Source organism: Haematobia irritans, chromosome 3, assembly GCF_050003625.1.
Source record: "Haematobia irritans isolate KBUSLIRL chromosome 3, ASM5000362v1, whole genome shotgun sequence".
Lineage (NCBI taxonomy): Eukaryota > Metazoa > Arthropoda > Insecta > Diptera > Muscidae > Haematobia > Haematobia irritans.
The window spans coordinates 57,381,340-57,397,190 of NC_134399.1; the positions used below are offsets into that span (position 1 = coordinate 57,381,340).

Below are 15,851 nucleotides of genomic sequence, written 5' to 3' on the forward strand. Positions count from 1 at the left end.
CGAACATTTTTGCTGTCATGAATAACAATTTTTTTGTGGAGTTATTTACCACATATATGGAAATAGTCGTTAATTGTACCAGTTGAAATAAGGCTAGTAATTACAAAGATATTTCAAACCTAGAGATATTCCGTAACTAATGGAAAAGATATTGAGAAAATTAAATTTTCGTCTAAACTTTGCACTTCCCAACACGTATTTGGAAAACATCGGTCAACGACTTCAAACATTTTAGAATTTAGTTGTATGGTCAAAAGTCGTAGCCAAACTGATACAATATACAAATACGGATTTCAACCAAGGTGAACCATTCGCTTCTATTTATGATGAAAAAAATCAATTTGTATTTTTACTACTTTAAAAAATTATTGACTTTATTATGTTTGGGTTTTTGTTTTAGTTTCAGCATAATTATACATACATACATATATGTATTCCAAACTCTATTGTAAGTTTCTCATCTATACAATTACTTTAATATGTATGTAGGTATATATGATATATGTATATATAAAGTTATATGTATGTATATATAGCAATAATATAATTATGCTCTTGTTCATTTGTTTGCTTATTCTTATATGTCTGTAAGTGGTGTTGGCATATGCTTGTAAATTATATTTAGTTTCGATTTTTTATTTATTGTTGTTTTTGTTTTATTTTGTTATTACACAGTAATATTATCTTAATGATATAGTTTTACAATCTTAGGACAATAAAATATATATAAGTATATATTAGTTTTGTATATACTATATAAAACATTATTATTAATAGTATTATCTACTGTTCACTACATTTGTATACTTTTCTTTCTACATACCAAAATCAAACAAAACAAAAAGAAAAACTTTTTATATAAATAATTTTTATGTATACAAAAGAAAATAATTTTGTAGACGTAACTAAAATTGGTTACAACTAGTACACATATTATTAGAGTTTTTGTTTTCTTGGATAACTTTACCCTCTTAATATTTTAGGATATAGAAAATAGTGTTGATTTTGTTGCATTTTATTTGTTGATGTTGCTTCTAAAATATTGTTGTTATTATAAATACATTGGTTATTGCGTGTACACTCTAAGATAAATATATTATTCTTTTCAATTTGTTACATTTTTAGTTATAGGATTATGTTATGTTTTCATCCTCAATGTTTTTGAATTTCTCACACATTTTAAAATATATCTTTTGGATTCTGCCTCATTTTAAATATATGTGTGTTATGGGAGTGGTAGTACAAATTTTAATATTATTTGGCAAACTACTTTTTGTGTAAATAAATATGCAGAAAGCGAATTGAACCAGCTAAAATATTACTTAAACCCAAAAATATTGTAGCCCAAATCCTAGACAATTTTGTATAAGTTGGCGGTTCTAGTGCAATACTAAAAATTTGAAGAATCGTTACTCTCAAAATTTTATATATATATATATATTTTTTTCACACAACGAAACTTTTATAAAATTTTGCCATATTTTTATAGGCCACTTAAAATGATCATTTTACATAATTTCGTTCCGTCAGCTAAAACCGGGAGCTTTTAAAATCATACTTATTGTTTTGGCATTTGCAGTTTGACCTAATATGCTATGCGGGTATGCTAACCATTGCTCAACGGTGGCGCTAACAATAGCTGTTTTCCATTTGGTCCGGAAGTTAAAAAAATCGAGTAATACGACTTTATTGTTTGTAAAATACTCTTTTAACATTGTAACGAATAAAAAATTAGAAACTTGACCATACATACGCCTAACATTAACTTTTCAAAAAATGAAAAGTAAAGCTTTCCAATTTTTTTTAATCTAAAAATTAACTTTTTCAATATTAAAAACTCAAATTATAAAACGTCGATATTTTTTAAATTTGAAGAGTCAAAATGTCGATCCCAATTTTAATCCCTATTTGATATAAAACAAAAGCTAAAACGAGATAGTCAATATAAATTTGCCTCTCTGACATAAATGTATTTAGTGTTCATTAACATTCATATCGTAATGGGTAAAATTAAAAATCGATATACACTCCACGTATGTATGTACCATATATGACAGTGCTTTGATGTAAAATATAACATATATAGAGAAAAAATTAACTATAAGATTCGTGGAATTCACTTTTGAATATTAGACAGAAAAATATGTACACTTTTTCCATGGTGTTCTGTTGACAAGTTTTCGTAGATGAGGCATATACAGTTATTTGGATATAAAAAAAGAAACTGCCTATTCTGCTCGCTTACTCGATACACGATTGTTTCGTTTAACGAATTGCTTCAAAGGACGCCAAAAAATAAAACTACTTTAGGATAAAACTGTTCAAAATGTTTGAGCCGGTTCAATTGAAATGTGTGTGTATGTGTAAATAAGTTATAGTTTCCACATATATGTAATATGCATGTAAATAAAATATAATGACCACATTTCTCTTTTAAACAGTTTGCATTACTATTATTTTATAAATATTTAATTGTTATAAATATTAGTAGTGATTCACGTACTACATAGGCTTCCTTTTTGTGCTTAAGGCGCAAATCTTTTTGCAAATTTATAAATATTCACATTTACAAAATAATAATGTTTATTATAATGTAGGTGTGAATCGAGATAAGGATTCGAAGCAACTTTTTTGACAAACTGTTCATTTTTAACATCTAAAATTTTAAATGATGTATTTTAAATTCGACTAATCGAATTTTGTTATTGGCTAAAATCGCCTTCTCATATAGAATCGAAATCGATTAATCGTATTTTAACGAAAAAAGTCGAAAAGTCTTTGAGTTGAGATTACAGCCATGAAGTACATAGATATGTGTAAAATTCCACGTGTTTCACAGTACAACAGTCTGGTGAATCTGCATTACTCTGCATTGCATACAACTGTAACTTTGTTTTTATTTTAGATCCTTTGATACAAATGAAATGCAGTAACAAAAGGTAAAAAAACCAATAGCAAATGTCGAAAAACTTAAAAACTTTTCTAAATTTTAGAAAATACAAATTTATTACTATAAGTTTCTAATAACTGCTTCCGGAAATTTCTAAATTATTGTACTAGATTAAATGTTTATTTGAAAATAAAAAAACTTCGTGGTGTAGGGCTCTGCAAAAAAAATCTTGTATTGAAAACTTTAAGAAATATAAACTTAACAACATTGTTGATTCGAATCTTGAATTCGTATTTTTACATCTACAGTCGAAATATGAAATGACATTTTGTTACAATTTAAGCCATATGCAATGACATTCATGCCATGAGCATTGCAAGGAGCGAAATAAAATTGGAATGGCTTTTGACGTTTCCATCGATCTTAGAAGTGGAACTTCGAAAGGTCATCAATCTTAATGAGAATTAAGGAACAATTTTCTGATGTGCTTCTGTAGTAATCTAAAAAGAAATCTTCCTTGAACAAGTTGCTTTTGGTAATAGTCTAGACCTATACATATATTGTATATATCATTGATAATATATAATGCGCTATACATTTGCTGTTTACTTGGTTTTCATAACAATTATAGGTTCAAGAATTTTCAGCATATCATTATTTTCGGGTTGCGTTGTTGTTTGCTGCTGAAATTCCTTGCCTTGTTGTTTTAAAAAATTGTTATTATTGTTGATGTGATTGAGTAGATTCGGCGTTTGCAAAATACGCTGTTGATCACTGTTCGATGGACTGCTTTCCTGCGAGAGACTGCCGCCACTTATACTGCTACCGCTATTAAGATCAGTGTTTATGCCATTTTTGGTATCGTAGCCATTTGCCGCATTTATTCCATCTGAATTATTGAAAATGCCTATTGTCGTGGGCGATGTGTTCACAACAGCATCAGGATCGGCTTTCGTGCGATTATAATGGGGTGTATGAGTTCTAAGACGACGCATTCTTGCATATTCCGCTTGTTTGGATAAACGGATCTTCTTTTCCTCCGGCGTTTCTGTTGCCCGAATTGCTGCGCGTTTTTGGCGTGCTCTTTCACTCAGTTTTTGCAAACGTATGGCTCTTTGTTCAGGTGTTTCGTTGGCTCGCAACGCTCGCTGATGGGCTGCCATTTTTTCTAGTCGCTTACGTTTTTCTTCGTCATTTTCGTATTTGATCTTCCGCGTTGAGGACGACGATGACATGGGGGAATGTTGGATATTCTGTTCCTGTTGTTGTTGTTGCTGCTGTTGGGGCTGGAGCTGTGGCTGTGTTTGCGTCTGAATCTGGATCTGTGTTTGTTGCTCCATGTTCCGTGAGGCCAACATTTGATTGATCTCTTGCTCTAGCAATGCACTCATTTTCTGTTGGTGCTGCTGCAACAGTACATCGTCCTGCGACGTATTCAATGAGTCTTTACTATTGTTATTATTGAAAATCAGTTTTCTAGGGCGGCCTCGAACAGTTTTTGAGAAATCCTGCATAGACTGTTGCTGCTGTTGACTGCCTGCTTCGTGATGGATAACAATGCCATAAAATTTTCGTATTTTGTAAAAAAATAAAACAAAGAAAAAAAAACAAAACACAAAAAATTTCGTTAGTATATTTAGTTGTTCATTCAATGAGAAGGAGCCGCATCTCTCCATTATCATCTGATCGTACCCGAATTCGGTGGCGATGATCCCGTGGATCCCCCTAAGGTATTTGATGTTGTCGAAAAGTGTACTGGGGTAAATGGAGGCGGCTGCACTGTGTTCGGCGCGATACCCAATTGAAAACCATTATGATACATGGGATAATAGGCAGTTGCGGTGGTCGTCTGTGTTGGTGTACTCGGCGGTGTTGTAACTACTACTGGGGTATTTGCCGTTGCTCCAGCCGGAAATGTGGCTAAGTAGGGAAATTGGTTGTAGAGTGGTGTGGGAGGGTTTTGTATTTGAGGGTGTGTGGACTTAAGTTTTCCTTCGCTTTTCTCATTATGGCCGGATGCGGTGACGCCAACAGTCCCGCTGTTGATATTACTGCTTGGTGAGTTGTTTGTCTAAAATAACATATATAGATATATGTAGCTCTGATTTCAGTAAAAATCTCATTGCTAAAGAAACATTTTATATCCAAATACAATTGAAAGAAGAAAGTATAAAGTCGGGCGGGCCAACAACAATACCCTGCACCATTCTGTAGACCAAAATTTCCGATACCATCTAAAGATATATATTTATTTATCTATATCTAAAGATATATATTTAATTATATTTATTTATCTATATCTAAACCGATTGGGACAAAATGCGACTGAATAGAACTTATACAGGATATTATTTCTATTCTGTGCAAAATTTCAATTTGTCCTCGGCGTTCATATGGGAGTACATATGGGGGCTATATGGACATCTGAACTAATTTGAACCAAATTTGGTAAACTGAACAGTCATGTCAACTTGAAGTAAATCATGATGAAATTCTGGCCTTTGGTTGAAGCTCTATATGTAAGTCATAACCGATTTCTAGCAAAATCAATAGGGATCAATTCTGTCCGAAAAAATGGACTTGTACCGGATTTCAAATCGATTAGTCTAAAAGTGTGACCTGACTGTCTGTAGTCAGGTGGAAACAGAAATCGACTCAAGAAATGGTGCTGAGCATTCAGAATTGTGCAAACATACGCAAAAATTTATAATACCCTGTTTCTCACAGTGGTGCAGGGTATGAAAGCAATAATATTTGTAAGTTAAGGAAAGATTTGTAAAAAAAAAGAACTACTCGCCATCGATGATGTAAATAATCATATATTTGAAAACTAAAACTATTCGCAATAAAAATACGTTTAGATGTGAAAATCTACAAAACTATTAGTCGTGGCTAAAGTTTATACCTTGTATGTATGTAGCGTAAGTCTTTTGTAAATTTTTATGAGGCGCTGGAATACATATAGCTCATTAAAATATCGAAATAATGCATCTTACAATTGATTTTTAGCTATGTAAAATCCTAATGTGACTGAAACTTGGATGTTTTGTGATATAGGCCCAATTTTATGATCGACTAATCGACTTTGTGTCAAAAAAAGGCAAATTGAAATGACCCTACAGCGGCTATTCCCTTAACCCCCATTTTCATAAAGCTCCGTTAGTGTTCCGTAAACTAAACAACTTTTAAACCGTATTTTGGACGAAGCTGTCATCTTGGCTTTATATTCCATAGGCCAGTTAGGAACTTAACTGACGAAAATTTTTCAGTTAAAGTTAACCGGAGAGAAGATATTTGCAATGTACTTTCAGCTAACTGGCAGTTAAAGCCTAACGGAGCTACATGAAAATGGTCGTAAGACCTATAAATTTATATTCTGAGGACGTTTTACACCAAATCATATTTTATCATACCCCCTACATACACCAAATTAAATTAGTAAAGATATTTTATATGATATATGGTGGTATTAAATCAGAAGGAAAGAAACAGTCACGAACAGGGGAAGAAAATGTGTTTTAGGTACCGCAATAGACCCATATCATAGTCTAAGTGGACAATAAACCCGATTCCACGGATTCGCGTCATCCGCCATATCCTAACCTAACCTAACATGCGCTTGTTTTGAAATCGTGAAGCAATATCGCTTGACCATTTTTTATATCACGTTTACGCATAAAACCCGTTATACTCCATATTAAAACCGATTGTGCGAAATAACTGTGAAATCTATGTTTTAAACTTTTTCGAACACATATTGCTGTTCCTGTGGAACCTTCGAAAAATATGCATGGATATTATTCCGCTTATAGGTATTCTGATATTCATTACTTGCAGAAACTATGCAATGGGCTTTAATTATAAAAAAAAAACAAGGAAATTAAACTGATTTCCAGTGCGTAAACCAAGGAAATATATATTACGATGAAATGACTTACGTATACATACATACATTCGGACATAGGTATATATTTGCAATAACTATGTCTGTTGGCAAAAAATAAAATCATTCCTAATTTGTTATTTTCCTTTCAAATGCACCCATTTTCTATATTGTTAACCTTTCCTTACCTTTAGCCTACACACATGTCACTTTTGCACACCTCCACCATACTAAATACATCATTACAGCTGTCTATTGTCGTATGGAAACGTTGAACATCTTTTTGCATTATCTAATATACTAAACAATATAGTTCTTCTACATTTGAACAAAATCTTTAAATGTCTTTCCCTTGTCTCGTTCTAATCATCTAAACTTATCGGAAGTGGTGTAAACGTGAAGAAACTAAAACATGTTCAGTTCGACACTATACCCACCTGTTGAAGCTCCTGCTTCTTAACATACTTATTCTGGAATAAATCTAATGAACTAGCGATTGTGCTGAAATGAGGAACATTAGCTGCTGTAGGTGGCAGTTTGACGGATACCTTTTGTGATGCCTCATCGTATAGATGCTGTGGAAAGAGATTTGATGCTTCCGAATCGACAAGAAGATTGGCACCTACTGCTCCCCCCGTATGCTGTTGTTGGTGTGGTGTGCCAAAGCGATTTTGTTGTAGGCTAGATTGTTGCTGCTGAGTTTGTGGTTCCTGTTTCAAGAGAGCACTACCTGTGCGTAATGTGGTTGGATTAATGAAGATATTCTGATAGTATTCAATGGGATTTGCAGCTAAAACAGTTGCTTGTTGATATGATGCGGTTAGATGCTCAGTTCCAGCTTGTCGTGAGATTTCATCATTGCCGGTCGGCGTTGCTGATTCACCACTTCCTGCTCCCCCTCCAGCAGCTGCTGCTCCTCCTCCCCCAGATGACGATGTGCCGTCTGCCACAGATGCTGGTGCCTGATGATTTAGATTTAAAGAGTCATTATTACAATTTGCAGAAGCGCTTTGCGTCGTATTCGAATTCTGTGTGGAATTCGGAGTCTGCGCCGCGCCGGTTTTTAAAATTTTTTTCTTTTCTCTGACCTTTCGTGCATATTCATTGAGTTTTTTCAGTCGTTCCTTACGCGAGTCCGGCGTTTCACTCGCAATCCGTTGTCGGGCACGCGATGCCATTTCGGCTAATCGTACCTTCCGTTGTTCGGGGGTCTCGTTGGCTCGATATATACGCATTCTCTCGGCAAGTTTTATCAGTCGTTTCGCCCTTTGATCCGGAGATTCCATGGCGCGACGCAGACGCTGCCTGGCGGCGTTGCGTACCAGACGCATGGCTCTTTCCATTTCTGATTCATTTTGTCTACGCAAACGATTGGCCTCTGCATTGCGGGCCAGCCGCTTACGGTACTCGTCTTCAGTTTCACGATTGCGCCTTTCACGCATACGTTCCGCATTTCGTGCAAGGCGGCGAGCCCGGGCTTCCGGACTTTCATTCCATCGATGACGTACGGCCGATGATGTCGAGGAAGCTACTGATGCTGGACCCAATGTAGTTGTGTTGTTATTGTTATTCACAACAACACCCCCAGTTGCCGCAACTGATCCACTGCCGCCGACTGTATTATTCGTAAGTTGGGTTGTGGCTAATTGTTGTTTCAATGATAAAGGCTGTGGATACACTGTTAGTTGTTGCAATTGGTGATGCTGTTGTTGTAATTGAGCTGAATTTGTATTTGCTGCTTGATGTTGGGTTTGTTGTTGTTGCTGTTGTTGGTGTTGTTGATGTTGTTGCCATCCGCCAAATTGCTGTTGATGTACAAGCAAATTTGACGGATGGTCAATAAGTAGTGCATTTGATCCATTGATTGCTAGCAAATTCGTTGCATATTGCTGGTGATGATGTTGTTGAAAATGCTGATCAAGCTCAACTTTTATGCCATTGGGACCAGGTTCCATTATTTACATTTAGACCACCCCCACACAGATTTATACAGGAGCAATTGTCGAGACAGTTCTACTATACGGAATTGACTGGACTATAGGGAATTAATTTATCTTTTTATCCCATTGGAGACAGCTTCCATAATTTGTGCAGCTTGCATACTCCCGGTGTAAGATTGAGGTATGAAAGAAACGTGAGTAGTATAATAGTATATTTATAGTTTAATCCTCTTAAATAGTAGTCGAATTTTAGGGACACGGTCCAGATACTTGGTTGATGTGATGATGCGATGTTAATACGATAGATTTCCCTTTATAGCACATTGAAAATTAATTAAGATGAGCACAATAAATTGTATTTGCTTGATCTTAATAGTTTAATTTCTTGCAAAGTTTTGACATTGTTTTGCTAAATTCACTGATGTCACTGTAATTCGATTACAAAAAAAAACACACACATAACTAACTATTGCGCTTTCTTGTCAGAATCCATCACTAGCAGTGAATGCTTGATTTCTTCTTCTTGCTTGCATGTCCATATTCCAATGTCATCTACATGGCATTGGAAGGGGAGAAGAAAATGTATTTTTTATCTATAGTTCGCGCTCTCTCTCTCACTCCACCCGCTCATATATGTTCGTAGAAGATAATTGTGTATGTATGTATGTATTGATTTTTCACTATGGGGAAATAATTTTATATTCAAATAGGATTGCAACTACTTTATAAGTATTGATTCGTTTGATATTTAATATTTTACAAACAACATTCACCGTATGGAAGGATAGAAACTTTGCAGTTTGTATGAAAGTTTTCCTCGTCTCCGGTCGTATTCTATATGTGTTGGTAGTAACGAAAGTAATATGTGTATATATAAGTCTATATTTGTTTTTTTTTCTTATTTTATAGCGATTTATAGCGATATTTTTCAATTTCATTTAATTTGTTAATGCACTTCACTTATCACGTGTTTTATTTCTTGATATTCCGCCAAAATAATAATAATATTTTTATATTTGTTCCGCGATAATAACTCCGTCTGACAAAAAATGTAAATAAATTCTTATTGGAAAGAAAGGCGAATTACTAACACACTAAGGACAAAATGTCAGTTCAACCCAATGACAGTTCACAATAATAGGAGTGTTTTATTATACGAATATGGGAATTTATGTACGTTTGTTTTGAATACTTTTATGACTGCAGAAAAGCATGATAAAAACAAAACTCATTACGTTTTCACAAAACCACATAACAACCGTAGTAACGATATGTGAAACAAAATTTTGTTTTGCGGTGGTAATGGGTTCTATTTTGCAAATGCCCGACAAATTGCATTTTTAGCGTTTTCGGATTTATGTGTAGCGTGATATATTTTCAGAAAATATATACAATGTTACTCATAAGATATGAATTGCTATATTCGCTAACGTAAATTTCATGAGACGTTGTTATCGATTGTTTTCATTTAACTTCATTAGAAAAATACTTGCAAAACTTTGTTTTTGGCTGCAGCTAAAACTACAAGAGGAAAAATTAGGTTTTGGTATATTGATTTGGGTAATCACCTTAAGACTGGGCGATCATACGGAAATTCCACGCCATCAGCAACTTCTTATCGTAATAAATTCAGTGAATTAAACAAATGTTATGAAAGAAGTATTTTTTGTCGTAGAAACATATTTTTCCTTTGCCAAAGTTAAATCACCAGTCTCAAAAATATACCAAATATACCCAATTTGGTTCTATTCAAAATGAAATTATACAGCTACAACTTGAAGCAATATTATGTAATATCATTAAATCTAAAACATATAAAATACGTCCAAATTTTGATTTAAAAGCATAAAATATTTAAACTCCGCAAATACTTGATTGATTTGTTTCCATAAGAAACAAGAGGCAAAACTGCCTTCGACAGAGACTTTACAATAAGAAAATTGGGGCAATGCCCTATTGTGATCATGTTAAATGCGTACTAGTGAAACTTTGCCTCCCACATTCATCCTAGCACAAATTAGCAGAAGCGTTGTTACCGACTGTTAACATTTGCTGTACTCCCTGAGGTTTCCAATTGAATTGAAACCCACCCATTGATCCATCTGGATGCTAATCGCATTGTCAAATTTCATGGAAAATTCCGCGTCCTTTGTTATGGACATTTATTTCCCTTTGTTATCTATATACGTCACTTTTCCTAAGATTTGCATTGAATGCACATTTAATTTTATATGTCATGACTGTCTTACCGGCATGTAATGAAATATCTGGACGTAAAACTATCGAATAAGATATTTATGGCGATACAAAACACATGCGTTGACATCACCTTCGAACTCATAACATAGCAGTACACATAGTAACAGCCAGACAAACTCACACATCGTGAGGAAACCAGAAGTAATGGTAATGGCAGTATGGAAGTAATGGCAATGACTGATGTATAAATAGGGAAAAGGGGTTTGTGTGTAGGTATATCACAAAAAAGGATTAACTTTCCAGTGTACAGCCAGACATACTCATTCCAACGAATGTTCTCTTCGGAGAATAGCAACCAACAAACCCAATAGAAATATTATTAATATGAGGTGAAGGGATAGGCTCTTATTGGGCAGGGGGTGTTTGCATTCACAGGATTACATATACATAATACACACATGAGCAACGATTCAATAAGAGGATTTGTGTATGCATGTGTGTATGTATACTACTTCCTGTTTCTAAAGCAATCTAAAGGCATTTTTCCCAGAAAATTTTTATTTTTGGGAAAATGCGCAAATAAATATTGTATTTTCTATTTATTTGCTTAATAACTCTCCAATTGAGTTTTTCTCAATATAATTTCATATGAAAATGGCGGGAAATGTTCTCCATTAAAATTCGTACGAAATATAATACTTGAATTCGCAAAAAAATCTCTATTAACATACAACAAGAAAAAAATAAAGCATGTATAGACACAACAACTTCGTTGAACTATTGGGAAAATTACTCACATAATTAGTACCTTTGAGCTCATTTTACGATATCGAAATTGCCCTTGTATTCCTTTGCTTTTGTTAAGTTTTTATTTGTACTATTCGGGATATTTCCTTAATTCCATAAGAGACAAGGGAAATGTCACAATATTCTTGACCGCCGTTAACTTCCAAGTCGGTCCATCTATGTAGCACGATCCAAGAGACAGGGTCTCTTGTCTATGGATAAATTCTGAGATATATCCAATCTTCATTCCAAGCGCATGATGTTTATGTCCCAGCTATGTGAATCGATCATCAGATGTAACATATCATACAAATACTTTTGATATCTACATATTTGTTTTTATTTTCGCTAGCAAATCGTTTAGCATACACAAACATATTTTCCATACACTTGTCTGGACCCTATTCACATATTTGCATAAATCCAACTCTCGTGTTCACTTCGACTTTTGATGCTGAATATCGAGTAATCGCCTTATAAAGTTGCCCGAATCGACTATCAATCACAAAGAAATAATGAAAAACTTGGTATTTTTATTTACATCCATCAAAAGAACATTGTACAACTCGTTGACTTTTTGTATTTGCGTGATAAACTAAAACTTTTTTGATGTTGAAGTAAACCAATTGATTTCTCATCATGTCAGCCGATGTACGTCAATAATCACAGAAATTGACCATTAGTGTACATATCTCTCTGCGACATTCCGAAAGTAGCGACCTCTTTATTATGGTCTGGTCCTATTCGGCGGAAACTCAGAAAGCTTATGACTTTGTACACATTTTCAATTCCAAGAACTGTTTTCTCCGTTTCAGCCTGTGACATGAGACCCAAGGGTTTTCTTGAAAACATTCATGGTATTTTATCATATTAAAAAAATAGGGGACCACTAGTCGATATTTAAAAATGTGAATGCAACTTTATTCATAATTTTGTTGTTTGTTTTAGAAAGTGTACAATTATTATTATTTTAATCAATAGAATTACATATTTGATTTGAAATTAATGGTTACATTATAATTAAAACAATCTTTAAATGTTATTTTATGATATTTTCTCCTCGTCCGATTTTATATATTTTTTTATAATTTTGACTAGAACTAAATTAATTAAGAAAAAATTATACGCTAACAAAAGAAAATACAATACAAAAAATATGAAATTATTAAAATAAACAATTAAAATATGTACGTACGTATTTATTATATATGCATTGCTTAGTAATTTATTTTTTTTCCTACAAGAATATTTTCTTTTTGTTTTCCTTATATATACTTCTCGTCTTGCTTGAGTTTTGTGTTTAGGTTTACGGAGATTATGCTTAAATAAAATAAGTTGTTTGAAAACCTTTTTGAATTTAAAAAAAATACAATGCAAAATTTGCCAAAATTTTAACAGATCCAAGCAAAATTATAATTATCTAAAGAATAATACAATAATAATTCATCAGAACCTTATGCAAATATACAAAAACATATAGGATAATTAAAAAAAAAAACATGGGATAGATTGAGATGATGATGTTTTTGGGATAGTACATATGCTGTATAATAATACGTTCATTATACGACAACAAACATAATTTATTATTATTTATTTTATTTATAATAATAATAATGAAGTGATCGATCGAAGATCTTTTTTATTTCTAAGACTAAAGCATTGGTGATATTGCGATATTGCAGCACTTGTAATGTTATTTAGGTTGTATATCATTCTTGTGATATTTTTGACCTAAAATTCTTTAATCGTTTTATTGGAAGATACAACATAATCGAACATGAATGAAATGATTCGATGTAGCACGGAATGGCTTCTTGGTTCCTGAATGTTCCTACAATCCATATCGAATATGTAATTAAGTGAATTTATATTCGTAATTCCAAACATTTATAAAAAAAGCAGATTATTGTTTACTATTCCATCTTCATGGTGAATAATTTCATTTTCCACAAATTGAGAATTTGTTCAGTTGTGGTAGGCTAGTACACGTTTTTGACTTCGTTTTTATGGGTATTCATACACACGTTCTGCTATACCATGCTTATTTTAAGTGCTTTCGCCCCAAACAAAATAATAAGTCGGCTATTAACTGCAGTCGTTGTCTCTTGTAATATAAAACTCTAATAGAATTTTCAAAAACTCAGAAATCTCAAAAAAAAAAAAAAGAATTTTGTAAAATAGAAATATCATTGCATAACTAACAAATCTCTACTTACTCGATAAACGGAAGTGGAGAGATGGAAAATGAACTGTTGTTTGTCCTATTTTCTTGAAATTTTGAATTAGGGATCGACTGATGACGAAACGAAAATTCGAAACTGTAAACTACCGAATACTTTGGATTTTATTTTTATTCTTCCACGGCGACAAATACTAGCTTGGAGAGCATAACAAATAAACTTATTAATTGTATGTATGATGGTCTTATATCATTTCAAAAGGGCTAAGGGCAAAATTGATACAAAACTATAAAATAGAAAATGTAGAAAATATAAAGGAAATAAAAAAATAATACCCCGCAGTTGGCGGCAAAGCTCCGATTTGAAATGAACATAAGGGGTAAGAAAATTGTCATTATGGCCGATTGCATACGTGCAGCAGCTTGTAACTCATTCTATTGACCGATTCAGCAAAGTGAATGGACACTTTCACCCATTTTTTATTTGGGTCGACAACTTTGTCCTTTATCTTGGTAAAACATTTTTCATCAGCCAACTATATTATTTAGTTATAACGTAGCAAAGGGCCACTACAATATGTCTTATATTGAGGTTGAGGTATCAATATAATATCATGATAGATTGTCTCCAGAATTGTACTATCTACCTTACAATTAGACAACGCAGACAACGATTTCAACTATTTGCAGACGTATTTCTAAATATCGAACATTTTTCCATACCAATTAGAGTAGTTGTTCAAAATGGGTTGAAATGATTTACTAATAACACCACGGGGAACTAAAAATTTATTAATTTTTTGGAAGTTAGAATGAATTTATATGCAGAGACAGGGGAATAAACATTATTATAATTTTAAATACTGTCTCATTATTACAATTTTAAATACTTTGCATTGGAACATCTTTTCGGAACCATAGCTATACAAACATTTCTAGTAAAATGATGAGAATCTACACTGCATTGGTATGTTTAAAATTATTAAAACTATGTTGTAGTTTTAGTTTAGTTTTTTTTTTTTTGCTTATGTTGACAATGTAATTAATGTATTATCATATATATATAAATATATAATCATTTATATATATATATATTTTGTTTTTTCATCTACGCCTCTCATCATTCGTTCAAAAAGTACAAAATCATTTTTATAGTCTGTTAGATTCCCAATAAATATTTTTGTTCATTCTCCAAATTACCAGTCCTTGTTTTCTTTAAATGTTTGTTTTTTTATGTGTTTATTGTGATAAATTGTCACAAAAATTGTGCATAAAGGATTATGGATGTTGGTGTTGATTTTAGTTCTTGTGGTGTGGTGGTGGCTGTGTTAGGAAAAGAAAAGGTCTAATTCAACCTTTTGGTGTTTAATGAGATTAGTAAGATGTATTGAATATATGTGGAGAGCGATTGTTGATTGGCGAATTGTTGTAAAAAATAGTGGAGGTATAATGTAGTGTATATTATCTGAATGCAATGACAGGAAGCCAAAGGTGACGGGTGTAGTGAGTTGTTTTCCTTTTTTGAATTTTTGTTGTTTTGTAAAAATTTACATATCCAAATTGTTATTTTATGCTCTACAAATATTGTTGCCGTTTTTTAATTACATGTCAGTTTCTCCTTGTTGTTTTTGTTTTCTGTTTGTATTGTGGATGTTTTTTTATTGTGATATATTTCTTTATTATATTTTGTTTTTATTTTGTTATATATAATTGTAAGCATACATGTATAATGCATGTGTTATAAAAATACTTTATTTTTGTTATTAATCTTAAAACGATTCTTTTCTTTAAGTGTTAATGCTTTTGTCGCTTGTATTTAATTATCATTCTTTAGTGTTATATACTTGATGAGGCAAAGTATTACTTTAAGTACTAACTTTGCGCGGCCTTTTCGTACTTATTACTTTCTTTTATAATTATAAATATTACTATTATATATGTTAGTACTTTTTTATGTATATATATAGATGT

At 32.7% G+C, this 15,851-nt stretch overlaps 2 protein-coding genes across 6 annotated transcripts in view; both read right to left on the reverse strand.

Moving 5' to 3' along the window:
- LOC142228538 (diphthine methyltransferase) overlaps positions 1-15,851 on the reverse strand; it is a 37,751-nt gene that overhangs the window by 17,877 nt on the left and 4,023 nt on the right. The window contains exon 1 of one of the 2 annotated variants that reach the window (XM_075298997.1): positions 9,487-9,780. The exons of the other annotated variant lie outside the window; for it this stretch is intronic. Coding sequence (XP_075155112.1) covers positions 9,487-9,651 — 165 coding nt within the window. The 5' untranslated portion in view covers positions 9,652-9,780. Of the gene's footprint in view, positions 1-9,486; positions 9,781-15,851 lie in introns of those variants that run through there. 2 annotated transcript variants of the gene reach the window in all.
- On the reverse strand, positions 341-9,488 carry LOC142228537 (uncharacterized). 4 transcript variants are annotated; one of them, XM_075298996.1, is made up of 4 exons: positions 7,862-9,488; positions 7,211-7,735; positions 4,583-4,961; positions 341-4,430 (listed from the first exon to the last, which is right to left on the reverse strand). In XM_075298996.1, exons 1-4 carry the CDS (start codon positions 8,726-8,728, stop codon positions 3,496-3,498), a joined length of 2,706 nt encoding a protein of 901 aa, XP_075155111.1. In that variant the 5' UTR covers positions 8,729-9,488; the 3' UTR covers positions 341-3,495. The 4 variants fall into 4 exon arrangements, with proteins under 4 accessions (XP_075155111.1, XP_075155110.1, XP_075155109.1 ...); XM_075298995.1 differs by having other exon boundaries at positions 7,322-9,488; XM_075298994.1 differs by having other exon boundaries at positions 341-4,427; positions 7,211-9,488.

Coding starts and splice junctions, on each gene's coding strand:
- LOC142228537 (XM_075298993.1), bottom strand. CDS start 8,728: ATGGAACCTGGTCCCAATGGCATAAAAGTTGAGCTTGATCAGCATTTT. Junction 4,962..7,210: donor AGAAGCAGGAGCTTCAACAG/GTGGGTATAGTG, acceptor ATGTTATTTTAG/ACAAACAACTCACCAAGCAG. Junction 4,431..4,582: donor ATCATCGCCACCGAATTCGG/GTACGATCAGAT, acceptor TCCATCACGAAG/CAGGCAGTCAACAGCAGCAA.